Here is a 22,245-nt window from a genome sequence, read left to right as displayed (position 1 = left end):
AATTTATCATTTAAAACTGATCTATAGATATAAAATATATTTGCGGATTCTTGTTTTTCCCTCGCCAGAATATCCAAACATCACCACCTGCACTCTGTCTAGCACGCCAGATACTCGGCCACTTAGACTGTTCAGTTGACAAATAAATGGTTATACAAAATACAGAACTGATTTACCTGCTAGTTGTACAAGCTCTACAGTTAAAGATATGTTGCCGTATCTATTATGCACTTCACAATTGTATTTGGAGAAATCTTTCACTTCGAGGTTTCTTATAAACAAAGAGATAATGTATCCATCAACATGAATTATTTGTCCATGGAATGAGTCCTGTATTATTGCAGGTGTAATGACTTTCGTGTATTTCTTCGAATTATTTATCAATACATCCCTTCCATCGTCGATCTTAAACCAAAAGACATCTATAGGTGCCGGTAGACTGACGAATTTAACAATCAAAATCGTGTCATCTTCTAGTTTGCCTTTGTTTGAATATACATTTTCAGATGCGGCTGCTGGAGTGCCTATGAAGGAATGAAATACAAATCATGACGATGTGCATGCATTGTATACTGTAAAAAAATAACGTATTTTAATGGTATATTATATATATAACTGTTGGATTCTTCATTTTGCGATAAAGAGCCAAATAAATGGACGTAAAATCGTATTGATACGCAAGTCCTTAAATAAAGCAAATATTAAACCAAAATGTTCAAAAGAAAATACCACAAATCCTGAAATCTGAGGAAAATTATAAATTGAAATTCCCTTAGCAAATGGCAAAAACATAATTGTAGACTTATAAAACAAATGGGTTACAACTTTTATTTGTCGGACTTTGTACAGGCATTTTCTTAATAACAAAATGTTTGATTAAACCTGGTTTTATAACTTGCTAAACATCTCATTTGTATGACAGTCGCACAAAAATCCATTACATTGACAACGATGTGTGAACCGAAAAACAGATATAATAAGTACAAATGTCAAAAGGGGTACAACAGTCAACATTGTGTTATTATCTTAATCCCTATAAAACAAAGAAAAACTTGCCTTCACTTATAAAAGAAACATATCCATTTTGCATTTTATTACCATATTTGTCCGCGATATCATTTTGTGCACGACATATATATATTCCACTGTCCTGATACCGTTCATTCAAATTTGTAACTGGTAAGATAACTTCACCTGCTCCTGTGGCAGTTTTTCTGCCTTCTAAATGTCGAATGAATTGATTGTGCATGGAGAAATGTTCCCATTTATCAAATTCATAAACAGCAGGATTTCCATTCGGCTTACAATTGAATTGTCGCAACTCTTCATCTTCTGTAGTGTTCTTGTATGTTATTTCAATTGACGGGTGGTCTGTAAAAAAGTTTAAATGTTGTTACAGCTGACCATTATTTAGTATAGTATTAAACGTCTGGTGTTTGTTTAGAATTCACGATCCAACCGGAGTGCATGCATGATTCAGACTTATAAAAAATAAAGGGCAAATACATGTAGCACACATGCTGTAAAAAAAAGTTTCACATAAGGCTTAGGCTATGCATATATTTTTCTAGATGCAAACAATAGTACGTGTTGCAATTTTGATACCAATGTGAAACAAACATTTGCATAGATAACAGTCTTGCAGTATATGATTTTCTAGTATAATAGTATAAACCAAAAGTCAGTTGTCACAATGACTGCAAAACAATAAAACATAATGTATTTGATGAGTAGTGGAACTTATGTCAAATTTGTTGAGTGCACCTACACCAGCGGGGTTCGAACTCACAACCTCAGTGTTGACAGGCTAGTGATTACAGTAGTAACTACTCAGACACTCGGCCACCGATGCCCTTTCCCAGAGGCTCTAAGAATTAACGGGAAACAAAGACAGTTATGACAAGTAACAGTCCATTCCGAATGTTCAAAATACTAATAATGACGGGCAAGTTCTGAGGATATTGACTGTTGCAACACTTATCATTAAACAAACTGTGGTTACATTCCTCAAATGCACTGGTGTTGTACAAGGCAAGGATGCAATTTCACTAGATCTAACTTTAATACCAGCACAACAGTCGCAGAGTGTTTTATTCCATTTGTCTTCCAAGGCAAGATAACAATACATGTAATGCAACAGATATGACGACACTATCACAGTCACACGCCTCAAATATGATCGTTAACCAATTTACTGAGAGCAGCAATCCTTCTCAATAAGATTTTATTAACAAAAGCTGCCAACAGTGTTCTGTGTCAATTGGAGGAACTCCAAATCAAATCCAAATCAGCATGTAGTTAACAATCTACTTTAGTGACACAAAGCTTTTCTCATTTATTGGGCAACTTATTTTGAAAATTATCCTACGGAATAAACTATGCGACCTAATTGCAAACCTGGCAGAAAAAGTTGGTTTTGAGTCGGCATTTTCTTATGATCAGGCATATAGGCAGTATAGGGAAGTAGATACTCTGCATTTATCATCGGATGGAGTAAATGAGGAGTTATCCAATAAGGCATAAGCCATGCATTGGGCTTATTTGGGAAAACCAATGCCTCGTCTTAACATCTGAATCTGTTTTTATGTGTTTTGATGTTGTATCAGGGAAATAGGAACCTTTAATAAAACACACATATGTTCTTTCAGGAAACACATTAAAGGGTCTCTTGTATTTGCCACTGTCTCATGAATGTGTTATCATGTCAGTATTAGTTATAGTATTATATTAGTTATGTGTAACAAAAAGTTAAGAATTTCACACTTTTTTAAATTTAATTTTCAACCTTTTGCTCTTGCCTGATGTTTTTCTCATTTTTACTAGTAAATATTTATTATTGTATTCGGTGTATTTTCGATACATGTATAAGAATTGAATAATTTTGATGACAATATAGTCGAAAGTGTTTTGATATAGATATTTATCAATTTTATACAGACGTATATTTTACGTGGAATAAGAGAAGGTAAAATCAGGTAGATGTCTTCAAATGAAATGGGGACAGGGACCTCTTCCATTCAATCTTCTATACATGGAGAACTAATTATTGTAGTATGTTGGTTGCCATGGGAACAAATGCCTCTGTCAATCATAATAAGAGACGGTATCCACATGTAGATATAAGTGTCATAGGACTCTTCAAAAAATCTATGTTTGATTTGTGATGAAAAATGAAATGGGGACATGGGCCTCTTTCTTCAATCTTGTGTACATTGTAGACTAAGCTAACATTGTGTAGTATATAAAAATTTTAGCTAGGTGTTGGTTGCCATTGGGATCTGACAACCATATTTTGAGAGGATATACATATATGTATAAATAAAAGTGAAAAGATCAGCTTTATTTGTTCTTTGTTATAACTAATTTGAGATATTTGAAAGAGATACAACCATTTTTTATCATTATTTTCGACGATAACTTAGCACTAAATAAATACTAAGTATTTACGTTTGCGCATTTAGGCATGCAATAGTATACCTTTTTACCCCAATTATCAGAGGATTATAAAACCAACAGTTATAAATCCCCGTCTGCCATTGCATCTGACGATGGGTTAAACTCTTGACCGATCTACTGTCCTAAATTTTGACATCCCATAAAGTTTGTTAATTAACTATACGCACTGTAATAAACTCAGGGGGAAATGCATTTATCTTTCACGAAATTTAGCAGTCGAAAATAATATATCGTATCAACAAAGTAACGAATAAAAAAGATTTTTAATAGGACTAGAGAAATATGTCAATATAGGTTTATTTGGCGTTGGTTGCCATGAGGACATGGGACTCTGTGACCATTATTTTATCTGTAGAAACATTATAATCATGGGATAGATGTCATGTCAAAGTTCTCGGAATCCAGAATGAAAGCTCTTAGATAGATGTGGATTACTTAGATTGATGATTATTTATTGTTTTTATATATAATTTTGTGTTTTTAATTTTGTTAGTTAGGACTAACGTGGTTTTTTTTTAATTTTTGATCACAGGCTTGGATGGGCTTCTTCTTTATTTTAATTGATAAATATTTGTTTGTTTGTAATTCTTTCATCCCATCACACAGAGGAAGCCTGTGTGGACAAAAATGCTAATTTTTATAAAAAATGATTTTTGGCAAACTAGGCGGTAATGTAGATAGTGGCATAACTCTGACTTTATGTTGGAGAAATGCTAATACTTAGATAGTTCCTCTCATTGATGTTATCTGGTTTCAGATGGTGCTTCCGTTTGCAGATAGAAATTGGAAGAAACACTTTGGAACTAAAATTATGCCCACCATCCCTCCTGGGATATCTAATTTTGATAATAAATTATTTTTGAAACCATTTTAAATTTGAAATATATCAACGTTGTTTAATTGTAGTATTGTGTATATTCAACATTCATTCGTTTAGGCACATCAGGTTCATATTTTACTTTGTTATACAAGAAATCAGTGTTATATTCGAATGAAATCCCCATATTTGATTGGCGAATGAACCCCAAGTACATATGTAGCCGCCGTTTTGAATGTTATCATTCTTGTCATTTATATGAATATTAGCCTAGATTTACTTATATAACTTGAACGTGTATTTCACGAAAACTCGTACGAGTGATTAATATATTTTTGGGTCAACCCTTGGCATATATGTAGGTATATATAAATATATATATATTATGAAAAACATGTTCTTGTGAAATGTCCTTATGATTTCAAAAATGATACATGTAATTTTGACAAGTTTATAATGCCAGATAAACGTCACACATGACATTTATACAATGTTGTCTTTTTTATTCTTTAAACACATGTTCATATGATAATAAAACTTAATCCTGACAAGCTTTTATAGCCTGGACAATTTTTAAGTTTTGACTTAGTTATACTTCCGCGGTTGCTATTTAGTAACTGTATCCTTTATGTAAACTTTTTTTTCCTGAAAAGGGAAATGTTTTTGTCAAAAATAGATATTGAACTTGCATTTCTAAGGATTATTTGTTTAACTTACAATAAACTTCAATCATTCGGGATTGGATGATCCCCTTAGTATCAGCTAAATTATAACTTCGGCATGACAGTTCTTTTCTATTTTGCAACCTATTGAATTCAACGCTTAGTATAGATGTAATTCTGTATGTCTCCGTCGGGTTAATAATCTCACTTTGATCTTCTGAACTATTAGATATCACATATCCATCTATTGTCCATTCAGAGGATGCTTGTGGTCTGCTCCCTATAGATATGCATGAAATGTTCACAAGTTTCCCTTCAAACAAAGTTGGCAACTCAATCATTGTAAGATGAATCGGTGAAACTAAAAATGACAGAAAGATATGCTTTCATATTTAAAACAGCATCATTCATTTCATTAGTTTCTTTTTATTTGAAAAGTTTGCCTGGGATGATTTATAATGCAATTCGTGTGACAAATATGCATCTAATTGATACTTATTTTATTTAACAAGTCATCTAGAATTAACAATAGATACTTTTAAGATATAAATGAACTTTATCTTACAATCGCTAATGCATCTCCCCTTGTTGTATCTTCTTATCTGTTTTGACAAAAGTACGACAGAAAAGGGAAAACCAGTGTCAAGGATAATTGTTAAAAATTTTGTACTTACGATTTAGATAGAACATGGCATGAATCTCTAACGGATGATTTAGTTCTGAATGGTTAGCAGTGCAGGTCACATTCGTGAAATCATCCGTTCTTGTTGGGTTTATAGTGTAAGAAAGTATTCTGGTTTCTGTCCTTGTTAACAAAGTTTCGTTCATCATTAATGATAATACTGGCGGAGGAAATCCACCATCCGCTTCGCATGTGGCATTGAACATTTTATTTGCGTCAACTGTAATAACATTTTCATCGGTTGAGCTACGAAGTGAAATCTTGCTTGGTGCAACTATATTAAAAAAAAATGTCCAGAATTTATAAAATGCATGAAATGATTATTGGTGTGTAAATACTGTTTCTACAATATGTTAGTATTGACAGAAGACTGATTTTTTTTAAAACAAATAAAAAAGACAAATCGAGCAATTAAGATGACATGTTTCGCCTTTATTTGCAATGCTTTCCTTTATAACAAACACTACACGTCTTTCTTATCAAATTACTTTTTGCTCTTTGTAGTAGTAATGTCTCCTACTTTAATGTGTTGACCATATGTTAGCACATCTCATACATGCACAGTCAATTTTGAAGCATCACGTATAAACACTAAGCATAATTTTTTTAATGCATAATAAGCTTTAACCATATTGTATTTTCTTTAGTGGTCAAGTACATTCCTTCATATCGGTACAATGCACCAAAGATAATAACACAATTTTAACAACTGTACACGTATCTCCACTTTTGACATATTTATCTATTGTACCGGTTTCTTTTGTAAAAAGACAGGTATATGACAGTTGTTACATAATCGTTTGGTTATACTGAATCAGATAATTGACGCCACATGATAATTTATCGAGCAAATTATATCACCAAAAATATCAAATAAAAATATAACAGACTTTTTGCAAAACATGTGTATCCTGCACTTGTAGAATTTTCAAACTAAGAAGATTAGCTGCATACTAACATTAAAGACTGTAAACAATATGTGTGTATGCTTCAAAAATGTTGCAGGCATACATACTTGTATAATTTCAAATATCAGTTCTACATATGAGTATTAATACAAATACATTTGTTCTTAAACATTTATATTCAAAGACACAAAGTTATGTTATATTTGTAGATGTGAAGATGAAACTATAAGTTGGACATTTAGTTGATAATTGTCAAGTAACATAAAGAAAAAATTGTTCCGTGCTTGTCTGGAGAATTTACAAATGTATATGTAAAAATTGAATTAAAAAAAAAAATCTAGGTTTTGGAGAAACTAGTTAGAAATATTTTGGTCTTTTTTGCCCAAAATTATGTATACCAATTCAAGCTAGAAGATTAGCTTCCTTGTGCACTTGTACTCAAATAGACAGAAAAACTATTATAACTCAGAATTATATATAACAAGAACATACAACAGAGTTCGTGCACTTGGAAATCTAAAGTCCCTTATGCTACTCATGTATCCTGTATGGTAGTCTCACAACCATATTCTATTGATATATATTTGGCAATCGCCAATGGCAGTCAGCAGGGTTAAAGAACATCAGTTGTTCGACCTGTTAGTCAAATGCGTTTTGTTTAAATATACTTTTCACTTTTTTGGTCTTTTGGAAAATGTTGTTTGTGCTGTATTTAGACCCTTCTACGACGAAATTTGTTTTACATGCACACGTAGAAAAATTGTGGTTTTTATCAAACGCAATCATAGGTTTGAACGTAGTTTTCAATTTAGCAATATTTACCCAGCACATGTGAATCTTATGTCATCTATTTAATAATATATAGATATTTCTATATAAAGAAATTGTGAAACAGGAAAGAGAGAGTGAGAGAGTGAGACAATGAAGGAGAGGAATATGAGAGACGAACAGAGATCTTCATGATGATATGCTGCTGGATCGGGAATGATTTTTGAAACCGAATCAGATGCTCTATATATTTTCTCTACGCGGATATCAGGATGGCATTAAGATCTTAAACAAATTGTAATGGTACGATACGAGAACTGTAACTGTTGGTAGGAATATTCAACATTCCTTATTTAAGTAGTTACGATAGAATTTAGGCTACCTAGAGCAGATCATGGTATTTATTTAATTACAAAATGTATCATGTCATTAAAATATTTCGATCATCATGACCTGCGATTGTTTTTTAGATATTTTCAATGCATCCTCAACTTTCTATGATGTTTTATTTGCTCATATTTCTCTAAAATATATCAACCAATAGTAATCCATCTTGAAATGTAAATTTACATTTAAATGTAACCACATACATGTATTTTATTTTGATGGAAAAGTCTCCAGTGGTAACTTTACATGCAAAAATAATGGAAACTGATGAACATTCTGATAATAATGATTATTGGTTTGACTTTCAACACTGTACTATATAAATTCATACAAAAGTGTGGTAACAATAAAAAGAATGATCAAAGCTAACAAAAGATTGATAACATCTACGGTATATCAGTTGAATCGAAAAAAAAATATGTTTGTCTTTGTCAAACAAACAATGCTAGATCATCATATTTAGGCATGTGGTTAGATGAACATTTAACGTTCGACAAAGCCGTACGTGAACTATCAAAATCAGCGAGCAGAGCACTCGGTGCGTTATATGGCAAATTTATAAGCGCAGGTGGAATGACACACTCTGTATACTCCAAGTTGTACTCTACTATGGTTGAACCAGTGTTATTTTATTGTTCGGGAATATGGGGCACAAAAGTGCATTCAGTAATAAACTCTATTCAGAACAAAGCAGCTAAATTTTTCATGTCTGTTGGAAGGTACACTGCAAATACTGCGATTCGAGGAGATATGGGTTGGACCTCGTGTTTTACGAAACAAAGAACTGCATGTATACGATTATTAAGTCGGATATTGCGATCTGATGATACGCGTTTAACTCGAAAGATTACCGAGTGGACTAAAAATCGACGTAAAGGATGGTATGTTAAAGTGAAACGTTTTGCGGAAACCGTTGATGCCACTGCTATTCTTAATGATACATTAATTTCTACAAAAACTGTTATGCGAACAATAAAGGAACGCTTTGATGTGGTTGATAACGATGAATTCAAACAAGCGTTATTTGACGATTCGAACAATGTGAACGGAAATAAATTAAGGACATACCGTTTATACAAAACAAACGTTAAAACTGAGCGATACCTTAAGCTACAACTCCCCAAAAATGTGCGTCGAACTGTTACCCTGTTCCGTAGCGGGTCTCTGCCGTTGGCGATCGAGACAGGACGATATGCCCGACCGCGAACACCAGTAGATGAAAGACTATGCCGACTATGTAATAGCAACGATGTTGAAAGTGAAAAACATTTTTTGTTGTTTTGCCCATTATATGACGATATTAGATTTGAATTGTTTGCTAAAGCTAGAACTTTAATTGATAGCTTCGATACTTTGGATATGGACAGTAAATTTATCGAAATAATGTCTTGTGAAGATATACAAACTTCTTTGTCATATGCAATTTTTAAATCTTTTCAGAGACGAAAACTATTTAGCACATGAGAATTTATCAAGCAAAAATATTTAATGTTTTTCTATTTATATTTATAAACAGTGATTTTAACTCAAATTATTTAGTCATTTTGGAAAAACTTTACTTTTTTGTAAGTTTATCTGTGATAATTAATATTTTTCTATTGTTATTTCTTATTTTTAAAGCTCAGTATGAAGATAAGTTTATCTTTTTAAATCTTTTTAAAATTTTTAGAATTTGAATTTTTGAACATTTAGACTACAATGACTTGTTTAATGAAACCTTTTAACTTTTTGATTTTAGAAATGTTTGTACATAAGTGTCTCGTAAGTCTACATAAGGCTGGGTATTTGATCTTTTTATTTTGTGTTGTTTATGAAATTGTGTATATATATGTCTGATCAAATATGTGACACTATAATAAAATAAATCATTATTTTATTTTATCATTGTTGATGTTTATACAGATGTGTGATTCAATTTTTAACTATTTAAAACACTTTTCCCACATGTAATTCTCGCAACCTAGCATTTTGTTTGCATCAATTATTTTCTGAACGAACCTGTGCATTTTGTACCTTTAAAGTTTAATCTAACAATATTTAAAAAAAAAGTTGAGGATGTAATGAACATTTGTTGCTAATACCTTTTCATGTTTGTATTAAATTACTGCTGTATAGTCACAATAGATAGGAAATAAGTAACATCTTGATATAATTTAATTTTGGATGTAACGCGTCTTCTGATTGGCTGACGTTATTTTGTTATGAGCCCATAGACATATTTTAGTCATGTGACCGTGACGTCATCAACGTTTTTTCATGGTTTTCTACGGTTTAAAATGGAATTTAGAATTTAATTATAAGAAATGACTGTAAAATTTTTTCTGTCTATTCGAAATAACATAAAAAAATGTGGTGCACACTGTTAAATAAACCGCTACGCGCGTTATATAGTGTGTATCAAATTTTTTATGTTATTTCTTCATAGACAGACAAAATATTACAGTCATTCCTTAAATGTTTTATACTCACCTATAAGGTATAAATTATAATTGATTGTCCCGTTGTCACTAATGCACTTGTAGCTTCCCTCATCATCTTTGTGTATGTCATTTATAACTAAATTGAATCCATTATCATTTATAATTTGCAGTCTCTGTCTCAGAGAAATCGGAAGACTTTGCAGAATGTTGTTTCCAGTACTGTACTGATGGTCACCAACTCCATACCACCTTACAGAATCATCGGCCCATTCACACGGAAGGAATGCTTGAGATCCATTTTTGGCGTAGATATTTGTAGCAGCAGCAATCTTTCCAATAAATCCTGCCAACATATTGAAATAAAGTGCAAATGAGGCGGTAGTAGTAAAAAGATGTTTAAAGCTCGTGAATCGACTTCAGTGTCAATGTTTTAGATAAACATGCACATGCTGTTACTAGACGTGTAAAAAATAAATATCAACCAGAATAGTATACTAATGAAATTAGTAAATCAAAATTCCAAAGAGATTTTTTTGTTCACAAAAAAGAAAAACACTGAAAATTATAAAAATAAAATATAGAAATAAAACTAGTGAATTAATTCATTCTGAAAAAGCAAAATATTTTATGGATGCAATAGATAACGATAAAAACTGTAAAAGTCTTTGGGGCATTTGAAGGATATGATTTCAATAACAAACCAGGAAGTTGACATTGTAACACACGAAGGAAAGGTACTTATAAACAAAAATGATATTGCTAACTGCTTAAATTATCTTTTTAGCACAGTAGATGAGAATCTAATATAAAATCCTCACAAAAGTTTTAAATCTGAGAAAATAAATAACTTTGTTAAATCAAAAATAAATGATGATGCTAAAATCTCATTATATACTGTCACACATGATGAGGTTCTACAAGCTCTAAAGAATCTAGACTTAACTAAAGTAATCGGAACTGATGGTGTTGGACAAAATGTTTTAGAATTATCAGGATTGATTGCAGCAATCCCCATTGCTCACATAATAAACCTTAGTTTATGTAAAGGAATATTTCCTTATATATTAAAATTTGCTAAAAGTTGCTTCCATATTTAAAAGAGGGCAGAAAACAGATCCAAACAGTTATCGACCCATTTCAATTTTACCCACTGTGTCCAAGTTATTTGAAAAAAAAACTGTCTTTAAACTACTACATTTATTCTTAATCACACACAAATTATTAATACAACAGAAGTCTGAATTTTGAGTAAAAACATTTTTGTCATACAGCACTCATTAAAATAATTGTTAGAAAAATTGAACAATGGAAATTTTACCGCTATTATTTTTTTTTTAGATTAAGAAGGCATTTGATACAGTAAATCAGAATATACTTTTATCTAAACTAAAATTATACAGTTGTGATGACCACTCTGTAAAATAGTTTTCATCATACCAGTCTCAGAGAATTCAAAAAGTTAAGTTAGGAACGACTGAATCTGAATATAAAACTGTAACTTATGGAGTTCCCCGAAGTTCTATACTTGGAGACCTTTATTGTTCAATGATTTACCATTAACCTTAAAATATACAGAGTCCGATCTTTATGCTGATGATACAACTTTACATTTGTCATCTAAATTTATTGTAAAAGAAATATATGTTCGAATAAAGACTAGGACAATGTTATTAAATGGTGTAAAGAAAATGATATGATGATCAATAGCAAGAGATCAATATGTATGTTTGTTGGATCAGACAGAAAACTGGAAAGCTGCAATGAATGTTTATGTGTTTTATCACAAGATAAAATCACTTTAAATAATGTTGAATTTGAAAAACTTCTTGCAATCATTATTGATAAATATCTATCATGGCGAAATCAAAGTTATAAAATATACGAAACTAAACCAACCAGAATATACCTGTTAAAATGGTTGAAACGTTATTTACGGTCAAAGGTTCTTATTCTTTTCTAAAATATCTTTATATTATTAATTTTTGACTACTGTTGTACAGTATGGGGTCTTACCACAAACTGTAATCTGGAGAGGATACATAAGCTAAAAAAACATGCTGCAAGATTAGTTTTTGATTTTCCATCAACATTAATGTTTAAAAAGCTTGCATGGATGACTATATTTACGAGGATACAATATTTTCAAGCTGTGTTAATGTTTAATGTATGAATAGTCTAGCACCTGATTTTCTATCTTTAAAATTTAATGCTTGTACAAATGTACTGATCTTTAAAATTATTGTCTCGGGTCGACAATATCAAGACTTCTTCATGTACCAAGACCTTATTCTGAATTTTTAAAAAGAACATTTAAATATGCTGGTCTTATTACCTGGAATAATTTACCAAATAATATCAAAGAAATAGATAATTTAGATACATTTAAGATCATTCAGAAAAATTAGTGAGACAATAAAAGTAATAAATAGAAACCGAGAAAATCGAAAATGCGTGCGGTCATCTATGCTAGTATAATTAGGCATGCAATCAGTCGGAATAAGGACACAATCATATCAATACAGATTAACTAAATAAATTGATATCTATCGATCTAGGAAGTGAAAATATGTCGCTAGTAAGTTCAGACAGCAACTCGTCGTATCAGTCAATTCGTGATTTTGACAGTTATATTGATGCTGTATCAAAATCAGTTATTCTGGCTCAAAACTCTATTTGACACTGAACATGTATGTGCAAGGATCACACACAAACTGATAAAGTCTGAATAATGTTGAAATAAAAAAATTATGTTAATGCCATCCGTAATGGTTTTGTAGTAGGTTTCTTGCTACATTCGTTTCAGGCCATAAGTTTGGTTAAGCAGTATAAACCAACACTTCAAAAATGTGTATACTAACTTGTTGCAAAACTGTTAATGTATATCATTTTGGAAACAAAAGTTCCCACTGACTTTTAAGTTGACAATTATAATTATAGGTACATTTACCTGTGGGTCATCTCAAAAATACAATTTCCCAAAATATATGGTCATAGACTTAATAAAACTAAAACAATGTGATATATGATATTAATTTCAAAATGAAATTTAGCGTTATATAATTTTAAAGTCATTCCCTGTTCACATCTAAATGTATCATAAAAAATAACTTGACAACAGCCTTTTGCCTTTCTAATCTTTATAGCCGCCTGAAAAAACCATATATCATAAATCGAAATTGAATCGTAGATGAGAACCATAGTAGAAACAAATTTAAAACAATATAAAGTTATGTAGCAAATTGTAAAACTATAAAAAAAAAAGTTTGCACTATCATTGAGTTATATAAAGGGAAATTTTACATCATAACAATTTACAAGATCTTGTCTTCCTGTACTTTGTTCATTGAATAATTTATGGAGTTGGTTGATTGTTGTTTGCTTTACCTCCAGTGACAAACATGTCATGCATGTTCAAAACGAGATCAAATAAATTTTTAATACAATAGGTAGATCTTACAAAAGGCGGTAGACATTGAGGTAGAACATGAAAATTGGAATATCACTGGGAACTGATCATGAGGGTTTATTTAATAAAGACAGAAATAAATCCTTGCAAAAGCTGGCAACATCCACAAGCCTTAAATAGTTGGTACAAAAACAGTTAATTTTCAGAGAGCGTTGATCAATGAAATATATTCTGATACTTTAAGCACCACTTTTATAATAGTAACTATGAAATTTGGTGCAACTTTATTTTATTTATCTCTGTACATTATATTTTGGTATGATTTTTTGTACTTTCGCTCTCCTAATTTGTTTCGTGTGTTGTCCTTTCAGAATCTCGAACGGGTCAAACAAAGACGTTAAAACTGGTACATGTATCTGCTGTTTTAAAGCTAAAATATTGGCATTTAACAGCAAGAGCACAGATTCGGAGCCAGAAAAGTTTCCGGATAGGATGACTATTCCTCATGCTAAATGATATCTGCATGTGAACTTACGCGTAAACACTGGCTCAGCGTGTCAATTTAGTTCAAAGCATGGTTAATACTCATAATATATTTACATGTAATTGTCCGGAGTATTTATTTTATTATCATAATTTATTTTACCATTATTCTATACAGTGAAGTGTTTTTCTTCTACTGGTTTAAATCAAACCTCCTTTAATTTCCACCGATCGAATTTAAAAAAAGTGGCAGGGGATGTTTTTCAACCAAACACTTTTGCATCTTATGATATCTTTGACGGTAAATACTTTGAAATCAAATGTTCCTGTTGTAATAAATGTTATTAAATTAATGCTGTATTTTTAAGTCATGGAACAGTTTTGAGGTTATTCTGTATACGCATCTTTCTATAACAAAAGATTAAGTTAACTCTTAATATTTTGATTTGTCTTTATCGTTGGGTAGCTGCCACATTAATGTATACATTTATCTCAATTTATTCAAAACCAAAGTCTTGAATTGGGTATATGAAGATTGGCATATCTGGATCTCTCCAGTCCGACAGTATACCCTTGCTAAAGGACTGTTCGGCTGCCTTTATAACAACAATCATACCTGATATAAAAAAATAAAAAAAGCAAATATTGTCACTTAGTCGTCGTTGTACGCTTATGACTTGTTGCCAATCAATGCATTTTTTCTGTTCCACTTCCCTCCTCCTACATATAGTATGGTTGGATAGGATATAATGTAACCATTTTAAGGCGAATGTTGAATAAGTCGCTTAGTTAACGAGTTTCGGTTGACAAATCTCATAACTAACATCTTCTAAAAGTATTTTGTGAACGACGTTTGTAAATACAGTTACTCCTGAACTTCATAAACTATAATGGCAATTGTGTAGTAGTCCTAAATGTGCAGCACAAAGCATCTGAACATGGTTAACAATAGCACTGAAAAAAATCATCGTTTTAGCATTGTGTGCACGTGTAGTATACATGTACGTGTATTTAAAGGTCCAACAGTAAAGCCGCCGTATAATACTTCAATCGACCCGATTTACTTAAATATCTGCATCTAGATTTCAAGTCTGAATATTGGTCACACATTTACCGAATCTGTTGTGGTTTCGAGTTATATGCCCTTACTAGGCGATATAGCTAACGTCATTTGTAGTCATTATCGAGCTCATTTCATGTTCATTTTAGAATTGTCCGAAGCCTTATTATTTCTTTATGTTGAGTTTTAATACTTTTAATATATATTGGACATTACGGCAATGAGTGCAAGCGTGTTATACAACTAATATAAAATAAATCTCTGTATAATACGCCAATCGATCCGCGACCTGATATACTTTTTGAAGTTATTTCGTAATAAGATAACAATATGGCTTAATATTGGCTTTTTATCCAAATATGTGTTACACATATGTTGTAACTTTAAAATACACATATACTGCACGTGCAAATAATGCTACATGCAGGTAAAAAACGATGATTTGTCTGCTATTTTGAACCATTTGCAGATGTATTGTGTTTCACTTATAGGACTACTAGAAAAATGTCATTATAGTTTTTGAAGTTCAAGAGTAACTGAATTTGCCTTTTACGTTCACAAATTATTTTTAGAAGGGGTTAGTTATAAGATTTGTCAACCGAATTAGCAGTGTGGTATTCGTTGCAAGTTGGGTAACGTCAGTTAAGGCTGATTTTAACGTAAGTTACGGCTGACTTCAACGTCATTACTGCCAGATTTGATATTTACGACAAAAATTTTTCTGAAGCTGAATAATCGATAGACAATTGTATGACATTAAAATTGCATGAGGTATTTAGGTTATTTAAATTTCTAAAATTGTCCTCTCCGCCGCTCCAATTTAAGATTATAACACACTAATGACTGCTTTACCCCATGTTTTGACATATTTACCTAGCCCATTTGTTTGTTTTGCTGACATATTGTTGTATATATATATATTCTATGAGACGGTAATACAAGTCAGAGGTTTAGCTAGATATGAAACCAGGTAACACCCACCTTTTTTCTTAATTAGAAAACGCCTGTTACAAATCAGGAACATGAGTTGCGTTCCATTCGTTTTGTTTTGATTAAACTTTTGATTTTGCCATTCGCCAAGAAATTATTCTTTTCGATTTTCCTTGGAGTTCGTTATTTAGTTTTGTGTACATTTCACTTATATTATGCTCTGTGTTGGATGAATTAATTGTTACCGATAATATTTCTTAAAATTGTTCTAATAGTAATCAAGGGTACCAGGCTGATAATTTGATACGCCAGACGCGCGTTTTGTCTCTACAAGATTAATTATTTTAAAATGAATATATACAAAATGTAAAATCATTGAACTGCATACTGCTCTTTAATCAAAAATATATATTTATTCATTTACAAATACATGTATACGTATTTTCTTAATATACGATAAAAATTAAATGTAAGTTCTAAATATATTCCCTTTGTACATGTAATGGTGAAACATTTTAAATTGACGTTTGTTTGTTTAAAAAGATTTATTTCACAAACGATGACTCAATAAAATTTGATTTCTGTTTTTAAATACTTGATTTTATTGCGCAGTTTAAAACTTCTTTGATTGTGTATGCATATGTTCAGACGGTAGAAAGGAATAATCACGACATTATGTATTATGACCATAGAAAATGTTATCTGTAACCAGCGATTGCATGTCAATGATATACCAAAATTTCTTAAAATAGTAACATTCATATAATTGCATTGCATATTGATTCTGTAAGGAAAATTATGTGTGCAACTGTTACAAAAAGGAAAAAATATGTATAATGCAATTAAAACCTGAAGTCGGCGAAATCTGATACACAGTTTCAAAATGAAAATGACGAACACACTTGTAAACAGTCCATACGCAAATGCAGTTTGTTTATCGGGTAATTTTAACTGTACAGTAACGACATATTCAGTATCTTACTATTCAAAAATAGTTAGTAAACACGATACTCGTTAAATAAAGGAAAACTAAAGAAGCTGACAGAAACTTAATATAAAGCATCATCATTTGCTTACAAAATTAAAACATGTGACAGATTAGTTAATATGATGATCATTCGATAACGGGTTAATGCAGGTCATCACTTTTGACAATGCGTGTGAAACTATCGTCAATCAGAATAATAGATAAAGCAATCATATAGGTATTAATTCAAAGCAATCGTTTTATAAAAACATTTAGAAATGTTGTCAGTAATAAAAGACGAACAACTATGTGAAAAAGATAATAAACACATAATTTAGCAATGTCTCGCAAATCATTATACAACATTTGATCATTTTCAAGAACATGCGTTTCTTATCGCTTTAAATTCTTCACTGTCCTTGTAGACAATTACGTTTTTGTCCCCATATATAAATCCTGAAAAACATCGTTTTTGTGTGTTAATCACATTACATAAACTGCTTGATTGGTGAATTAGGTTTTGACAATTCACATCGAATCACGACATTTGATTAAGAGGGAATCTTGGATAATCACAGGTCTGTTCTGTGTTCCTCTGGAATTATTACCTTGGATGAAGAACAAGATTTTCAATCACTGAACTTAATACTTAAACTACATAATTGACCTAGCAAATAACGGTAACTTTCTGGATTTTCAAGTGTTCAACGAAACCTCTTTCTAAATTATTAACCTTAATTTTATCATATCAAAGCCGGGCGTCAAAGTCATTGTGAAACTATATGTATTCTCTAGATGGCGGGAATTAGAACAGGATACTTAACTGCTTTGAAAGTACATGTATATGGAACTCTACATCCCTACTGCATGCTACGATATTTTGATCCAAAAGCAAGGTGTTTAAGTGTGATTGCTTACTTGAGACCTGGTTCTATCGGATTTCTAGAAAATTTGTTCTGCTTTGCTATTCGAAGGCCGACACGCTGTAATATTTTGTAGAACATCTCTGGGGGCATTTAAGAAAAGTGAACAAAGGAGTGTCAAGCCTCCTGCTTATATTAGTAATTATTTGGTCATATAGACCAACACTGCGTCGTATTAAACCCTCCAGGAATAAGCCATAATCTTCTGCATCATCTCATTTGTCTTCTCTTCTCTTTCTTCCGACAGCTAGTTGGTTACTATTTGTAACTTGTAAGTTCAGTCCGGTCTGAATAAAAGCTGCTTGATATTAAAAATGTGCTCTTATCTAAGATCCATCATGAATAATAAACATTCATGACATTAAAGAAATCCGACATAACAGTAATTAGCATATCTGACACGACATTTTCAGTTATCATCTATCCATTTTGCATTCGTTACGTATTCTTTTGTCCGTTATCCTTCTTTTCATGTCCGTTCATCGTTCGTGTTATCCGTTATACGGCCAGTAGAAGTCCGTTGGTGAACGATGAATAACGGACCACTTACGGATACAAAACAGACACGGAACGGAAGAGTATCGTAAACAACGGACGACTACCGGACGTTCAACGGACGTTCATCCGTTGGACGTCCGTTCAAAGTTTAAAACATGCTCAAACTTTTCAACCGGATAGAACGGACGTCGACGGCTAAAACGGACGTATTAAACGGACACATTAAACGGACATGGAACGGATATTGACGACGTCTTTAGAAGGGATAAGAACAGACGTCTTACGGACATGAACGTTTTGAAAAAGAGGAAAAGAGTTATCAGTTCGTGCTATTCGGTAAGGTGTGACCGGGGCTAACCATATTTTTAAAATTTACTTTTCTCAATCTTCGTTTAGACTTTGTATTATTTAATAAGTTAATTACGCAACTGTCTTCAATGCAGAAGGAAAGAAAAATATTAGTTTAATAGAGACAGCGAAAGACCAAATATGAAGAGGTCAATAAAATACATTAAGTCGAGTCAAGGGGACATTTCAAAATAAAGATTAAAATCAACCAAGCAATAACAAAGTACCACACTAATAACATAAAATTGGGCTACATGAATCAAACCTTAAACTAAGGGTTAATACCTGGGCGTTCCGAGGAAATAAGCAGTTCTACTACACTATTGGTATTCTCAGAGTTTGCATTTTTGTCTTTGTTAATTTTGCAATATACAAAAAATGTCAATAACCAATTTCTCTTTCAAATAAATAAATAAATACTTGGCATGAAATACATTTTATCCTGTCCAGTACTACAATGAAAACTTTAAATAACATTTCATTGCAATTGCACCATCATCGGAACTAAACCAATCAAATTGTCGCCCCTTTTGTCCGTTTTAAAATTTAGTTTTAGTAGCTTTTTCACAAGAAGTTATCGAAATATTTCGTAAATACATGTACAGCAAATACAAAAGGAATGTTGCTTTAAAAAACCCAATATATATGTTTATGACTCAGAATATTTTTTTCTGAAATAAAATGCACGATTAATTTCCTATCAAATTCAAGAAATTTTTGGTTACCGTATTTCGTATGAAGCTGGATGTTACGTGCTATGATTTGGTGGTATTACACCTCAATGCAATAGAAAATTCGATGGACGAAAAAGTTAGCTTTAATTGATTCATCAATTGATATAATTTCATAACTTTGAACTTATTGAAATCTAAGTACTCAGCTTAAGACAAATTAATTTACGTTGGACATACATACAACTTACAAGATAAAGATTAACACGGCAACAACGAAAACAAAACAAAGAGACAAATAAATACACATAGAATGAACATATGTATACCTTAACTGCATAGCGCAAGTCAAAAGTAGTATTACAAACGTTAACATTATAGATTTCTAATCAGGAATAAAACATTAGTTGCAAAGCGTTGTAAAAGATTATAATTTTCATTAAACGGTTAAAAGTACCTGTTGCTATAACATAACATGATGTATATAAAACAAATATACATACCTGATAATAAAGAAAATAATAATAAGGAATGAAAAACTGTTTTCATCGTCGATTTGTAAGTACATGTAGAGGATTTTTAATCGTCATGTTATCATGGTGATTGTTTACACTCTCCCCTAACTTATATACAGTTGCTAGTGGAAAAACCGTTCTATATAAATAACTTCAATTCGAGACCTCATTTTGGATGAATGAAATTTAAGACCTCATTTCGGATGAATGAAAATCTTTTTTTAAATAATAATCATTGTGGTATTCCCTATTTTTCCTTACCTTTTTTTTGTATCGAGTTCGCCCTTGATAGTTGCAGTATGTCTATGTGTGACATTTACAATCTATGTACATAAAAAATGTAATAGCTTTTCAATTGGAGTTTGTATTATGACTGATTGTATTTCTATCTTATACGTCGTTATTTTGTGCAATTTTTACATTTGATATTTTGAGTTCAAAAGTATATCCAAGATTTGATTTTCACCCCGATATATTGTGTCATACAAGTGTGAGGTTTAGCTATATTTAAAACAAGCTTATCCTTTTACATGCTGCTTTACCATAATATTTCAAAACATGTACCCGAAATTTTTTTTGAATGCACACTCATTAAAAATGCAATTTTCATCCAACTCAATAATAGGTTTTAACGTTGTTTCCAATTTGGAGCATAATTATGTTTGCCTTTTCATAAAAATTAAGGATTTTCTTATCCCAGAATTAGATTACCTTAGCCGTATTTGGCACAACTTTTTTGAATTTTGTGTCCTCAATGCTCTTCAACTTTGTACTTGTTTGACTTTATAATTATTTTGAGCTGAGCGTCACTGATGAGTCTTATGAAGACGAAACATGTGTGTGGCGTTCTAAATTATAATCCTGGTACCTTTGATAACTACAAACACCACTGGGTCGATGCCACTGCTGGTGTACGTTTTGTCCCCGAGGGTATAACCAGCCCAGTAGTCAGCATTTCGGTGTTGATATGAATATCAATTTTATGCTCATTGTAATAAATTTCCTGTGACAATATTATTTTTCACTTTTTTTGTCTTTTGGAAAATGTTGTTTGTGCTGTATTCAGGCCCCTTTATCAACACGTTTGTTTTGTATGCATACGCATATTATCCAACGCAATCATAGGTTAAACTTTGCGTTCAATTTAACATATACATGTATATATAGAGAGATAAGCATGTAATTTTGGTCGTCAATGCACTTCTACTTTGTACTTGTTTTGCTTTCAAACTATTTTGTTCTGAGCATCACTAATGAGTTATATGAAGACGAAACGCACGTCTGGTGTATTGACTTTAAATCAATGTGCAAAGGTACATTACTTAACAGTAAACGAAAGTTGAATCGTGCAGTAAGTAAACAGAACATTTAAAAACTTAAAATCGAAATTAAGATTATTTTTTATATTTAAAATTGAATAATTTGGCTAAATATTTATTATGAGTCACAGACACTCTATATATAGCTTGAGAGTGTCCCACTAATTCCCCGTATTTGTAAGTCGTAGTTAAGTCGTGGTGGCCCACATAGCTTGTTTTTCTTTCAGTCGATTAATTGGTTTTTCAAGGCCATGTCTATCGTTTACATGTTCTATATGGGAAATTACTTTGCAAATATGTGCTGACGTCAAGAAATGGAGCGATCCTAGCCTAATAAACAAAATATAAAAACAGAAAAACTTCTCGTACTCACTTCAATGTCATAATTCAAGGACTTCAAGTTTTTAAATTGTAAATCTTAAATGTTTATGACCTAAAACAAAATATTGAAGTAGGTTGTCGTATTCAAATTACGTTTCCATCTGGATATTATCATGAATCCTTTGATTGCAAAAACAGAACAAAAATCTCTACAACATGTCAAAATAGAACAAATGTAAATTGATTGTTAAATGACAATAATAATGAACATCAATACATTAAATATAGATATATAAAAACACGACAATGTTTGTGTTAACTTTTTTTAAATCTTTAAAAGTCAATTTTTATTGAAAAATATGTCAGAAAATATTACATCACAGTTTTTATTGTATACATGTTGTACCTCTAGTAAATGACGGCTAAATGTTTAAGGTGCTCATGAATTCTCTTGCAAACCGTCACCTTGTATTGAAAAGGATAAAGTCTATTGCAATAAATGTATCCAAGATGTCTAGCAATATCCTTTAACTCTACTTTCCGTTATATAGATGATGTTCTTTCACTAAATAATTCAAAATTTGGTGACTGTCGAACGCAGTTAAGTCAGCCTCATATCTTGACTTACATCTAGAAATTGACAATGAGGGTCGATTAAAAACAAAACTTTACGACAAAAGAGATGATTCTAGCTTTCCAATTGT

At 31.5% G+C, this 22,245-nt stretch overlaps 1 protein-coding gene across 1 annotated transcript in view; it reads right to left on the bottom strand.

Annotated features, from left to right (window-relative positions):
* Positions 1-20,023, bottom strand: part of LOC143084144 (uncharacterized) — a 97,685-nt gene extending 77,662 nt beyond the window's left edge. Inside the window, exons 1-6 of the mRNA XM_076260552.1 lie at positions 19,890-20,023; positions 10,150-10,443; positions 5,610-5,891; positions 4,991-5,296; positions 1,057-1,371; positions 177-524 (exon numbers count right to left, since the gene is read on the bottom strand). Of these exons, the coding sequence (XP_076116667.1) occupies positions 177-524; positions 1,057-1,371; positions 4,991-5,296; positions 5,610-5,891; positions 10,150-10,443; positions 19,890-19,935 (1,591 nt within the window). The 5' untranslated portion in view covers positions 19,936-20,023. The remainder of the gene's footprint in view (positions 1-176; positions 525-1,056; positions 1,372-4,990; positions 5,297-5,609; positions 5,892-10,149; positions 10,444-19,889) is intronic.
* Between the last annotated feature and the right edge of the window lie 2,222 nt (positions 20,024-22,245).

This window comes from Mytilus galloprovincialis, chromosome 7, assembly GCF_965363235.1.
Source record: "Mytilus galloprovincialis chromosome 7, xbMytGall1.hap1.1, whole genome shotgun sequence".
NCBI classification, from domain to species: Eukaryota; Metazoa; Mollusca; class Bivalvia; order Mytilida; family Mytilidae; genus Mytilus; species Mytilus galloprovincialis.
Note: the sequence above shows the minus strand (reverse complement) of the source record. Positions and strands in the feature narration are given on the sequence as shown.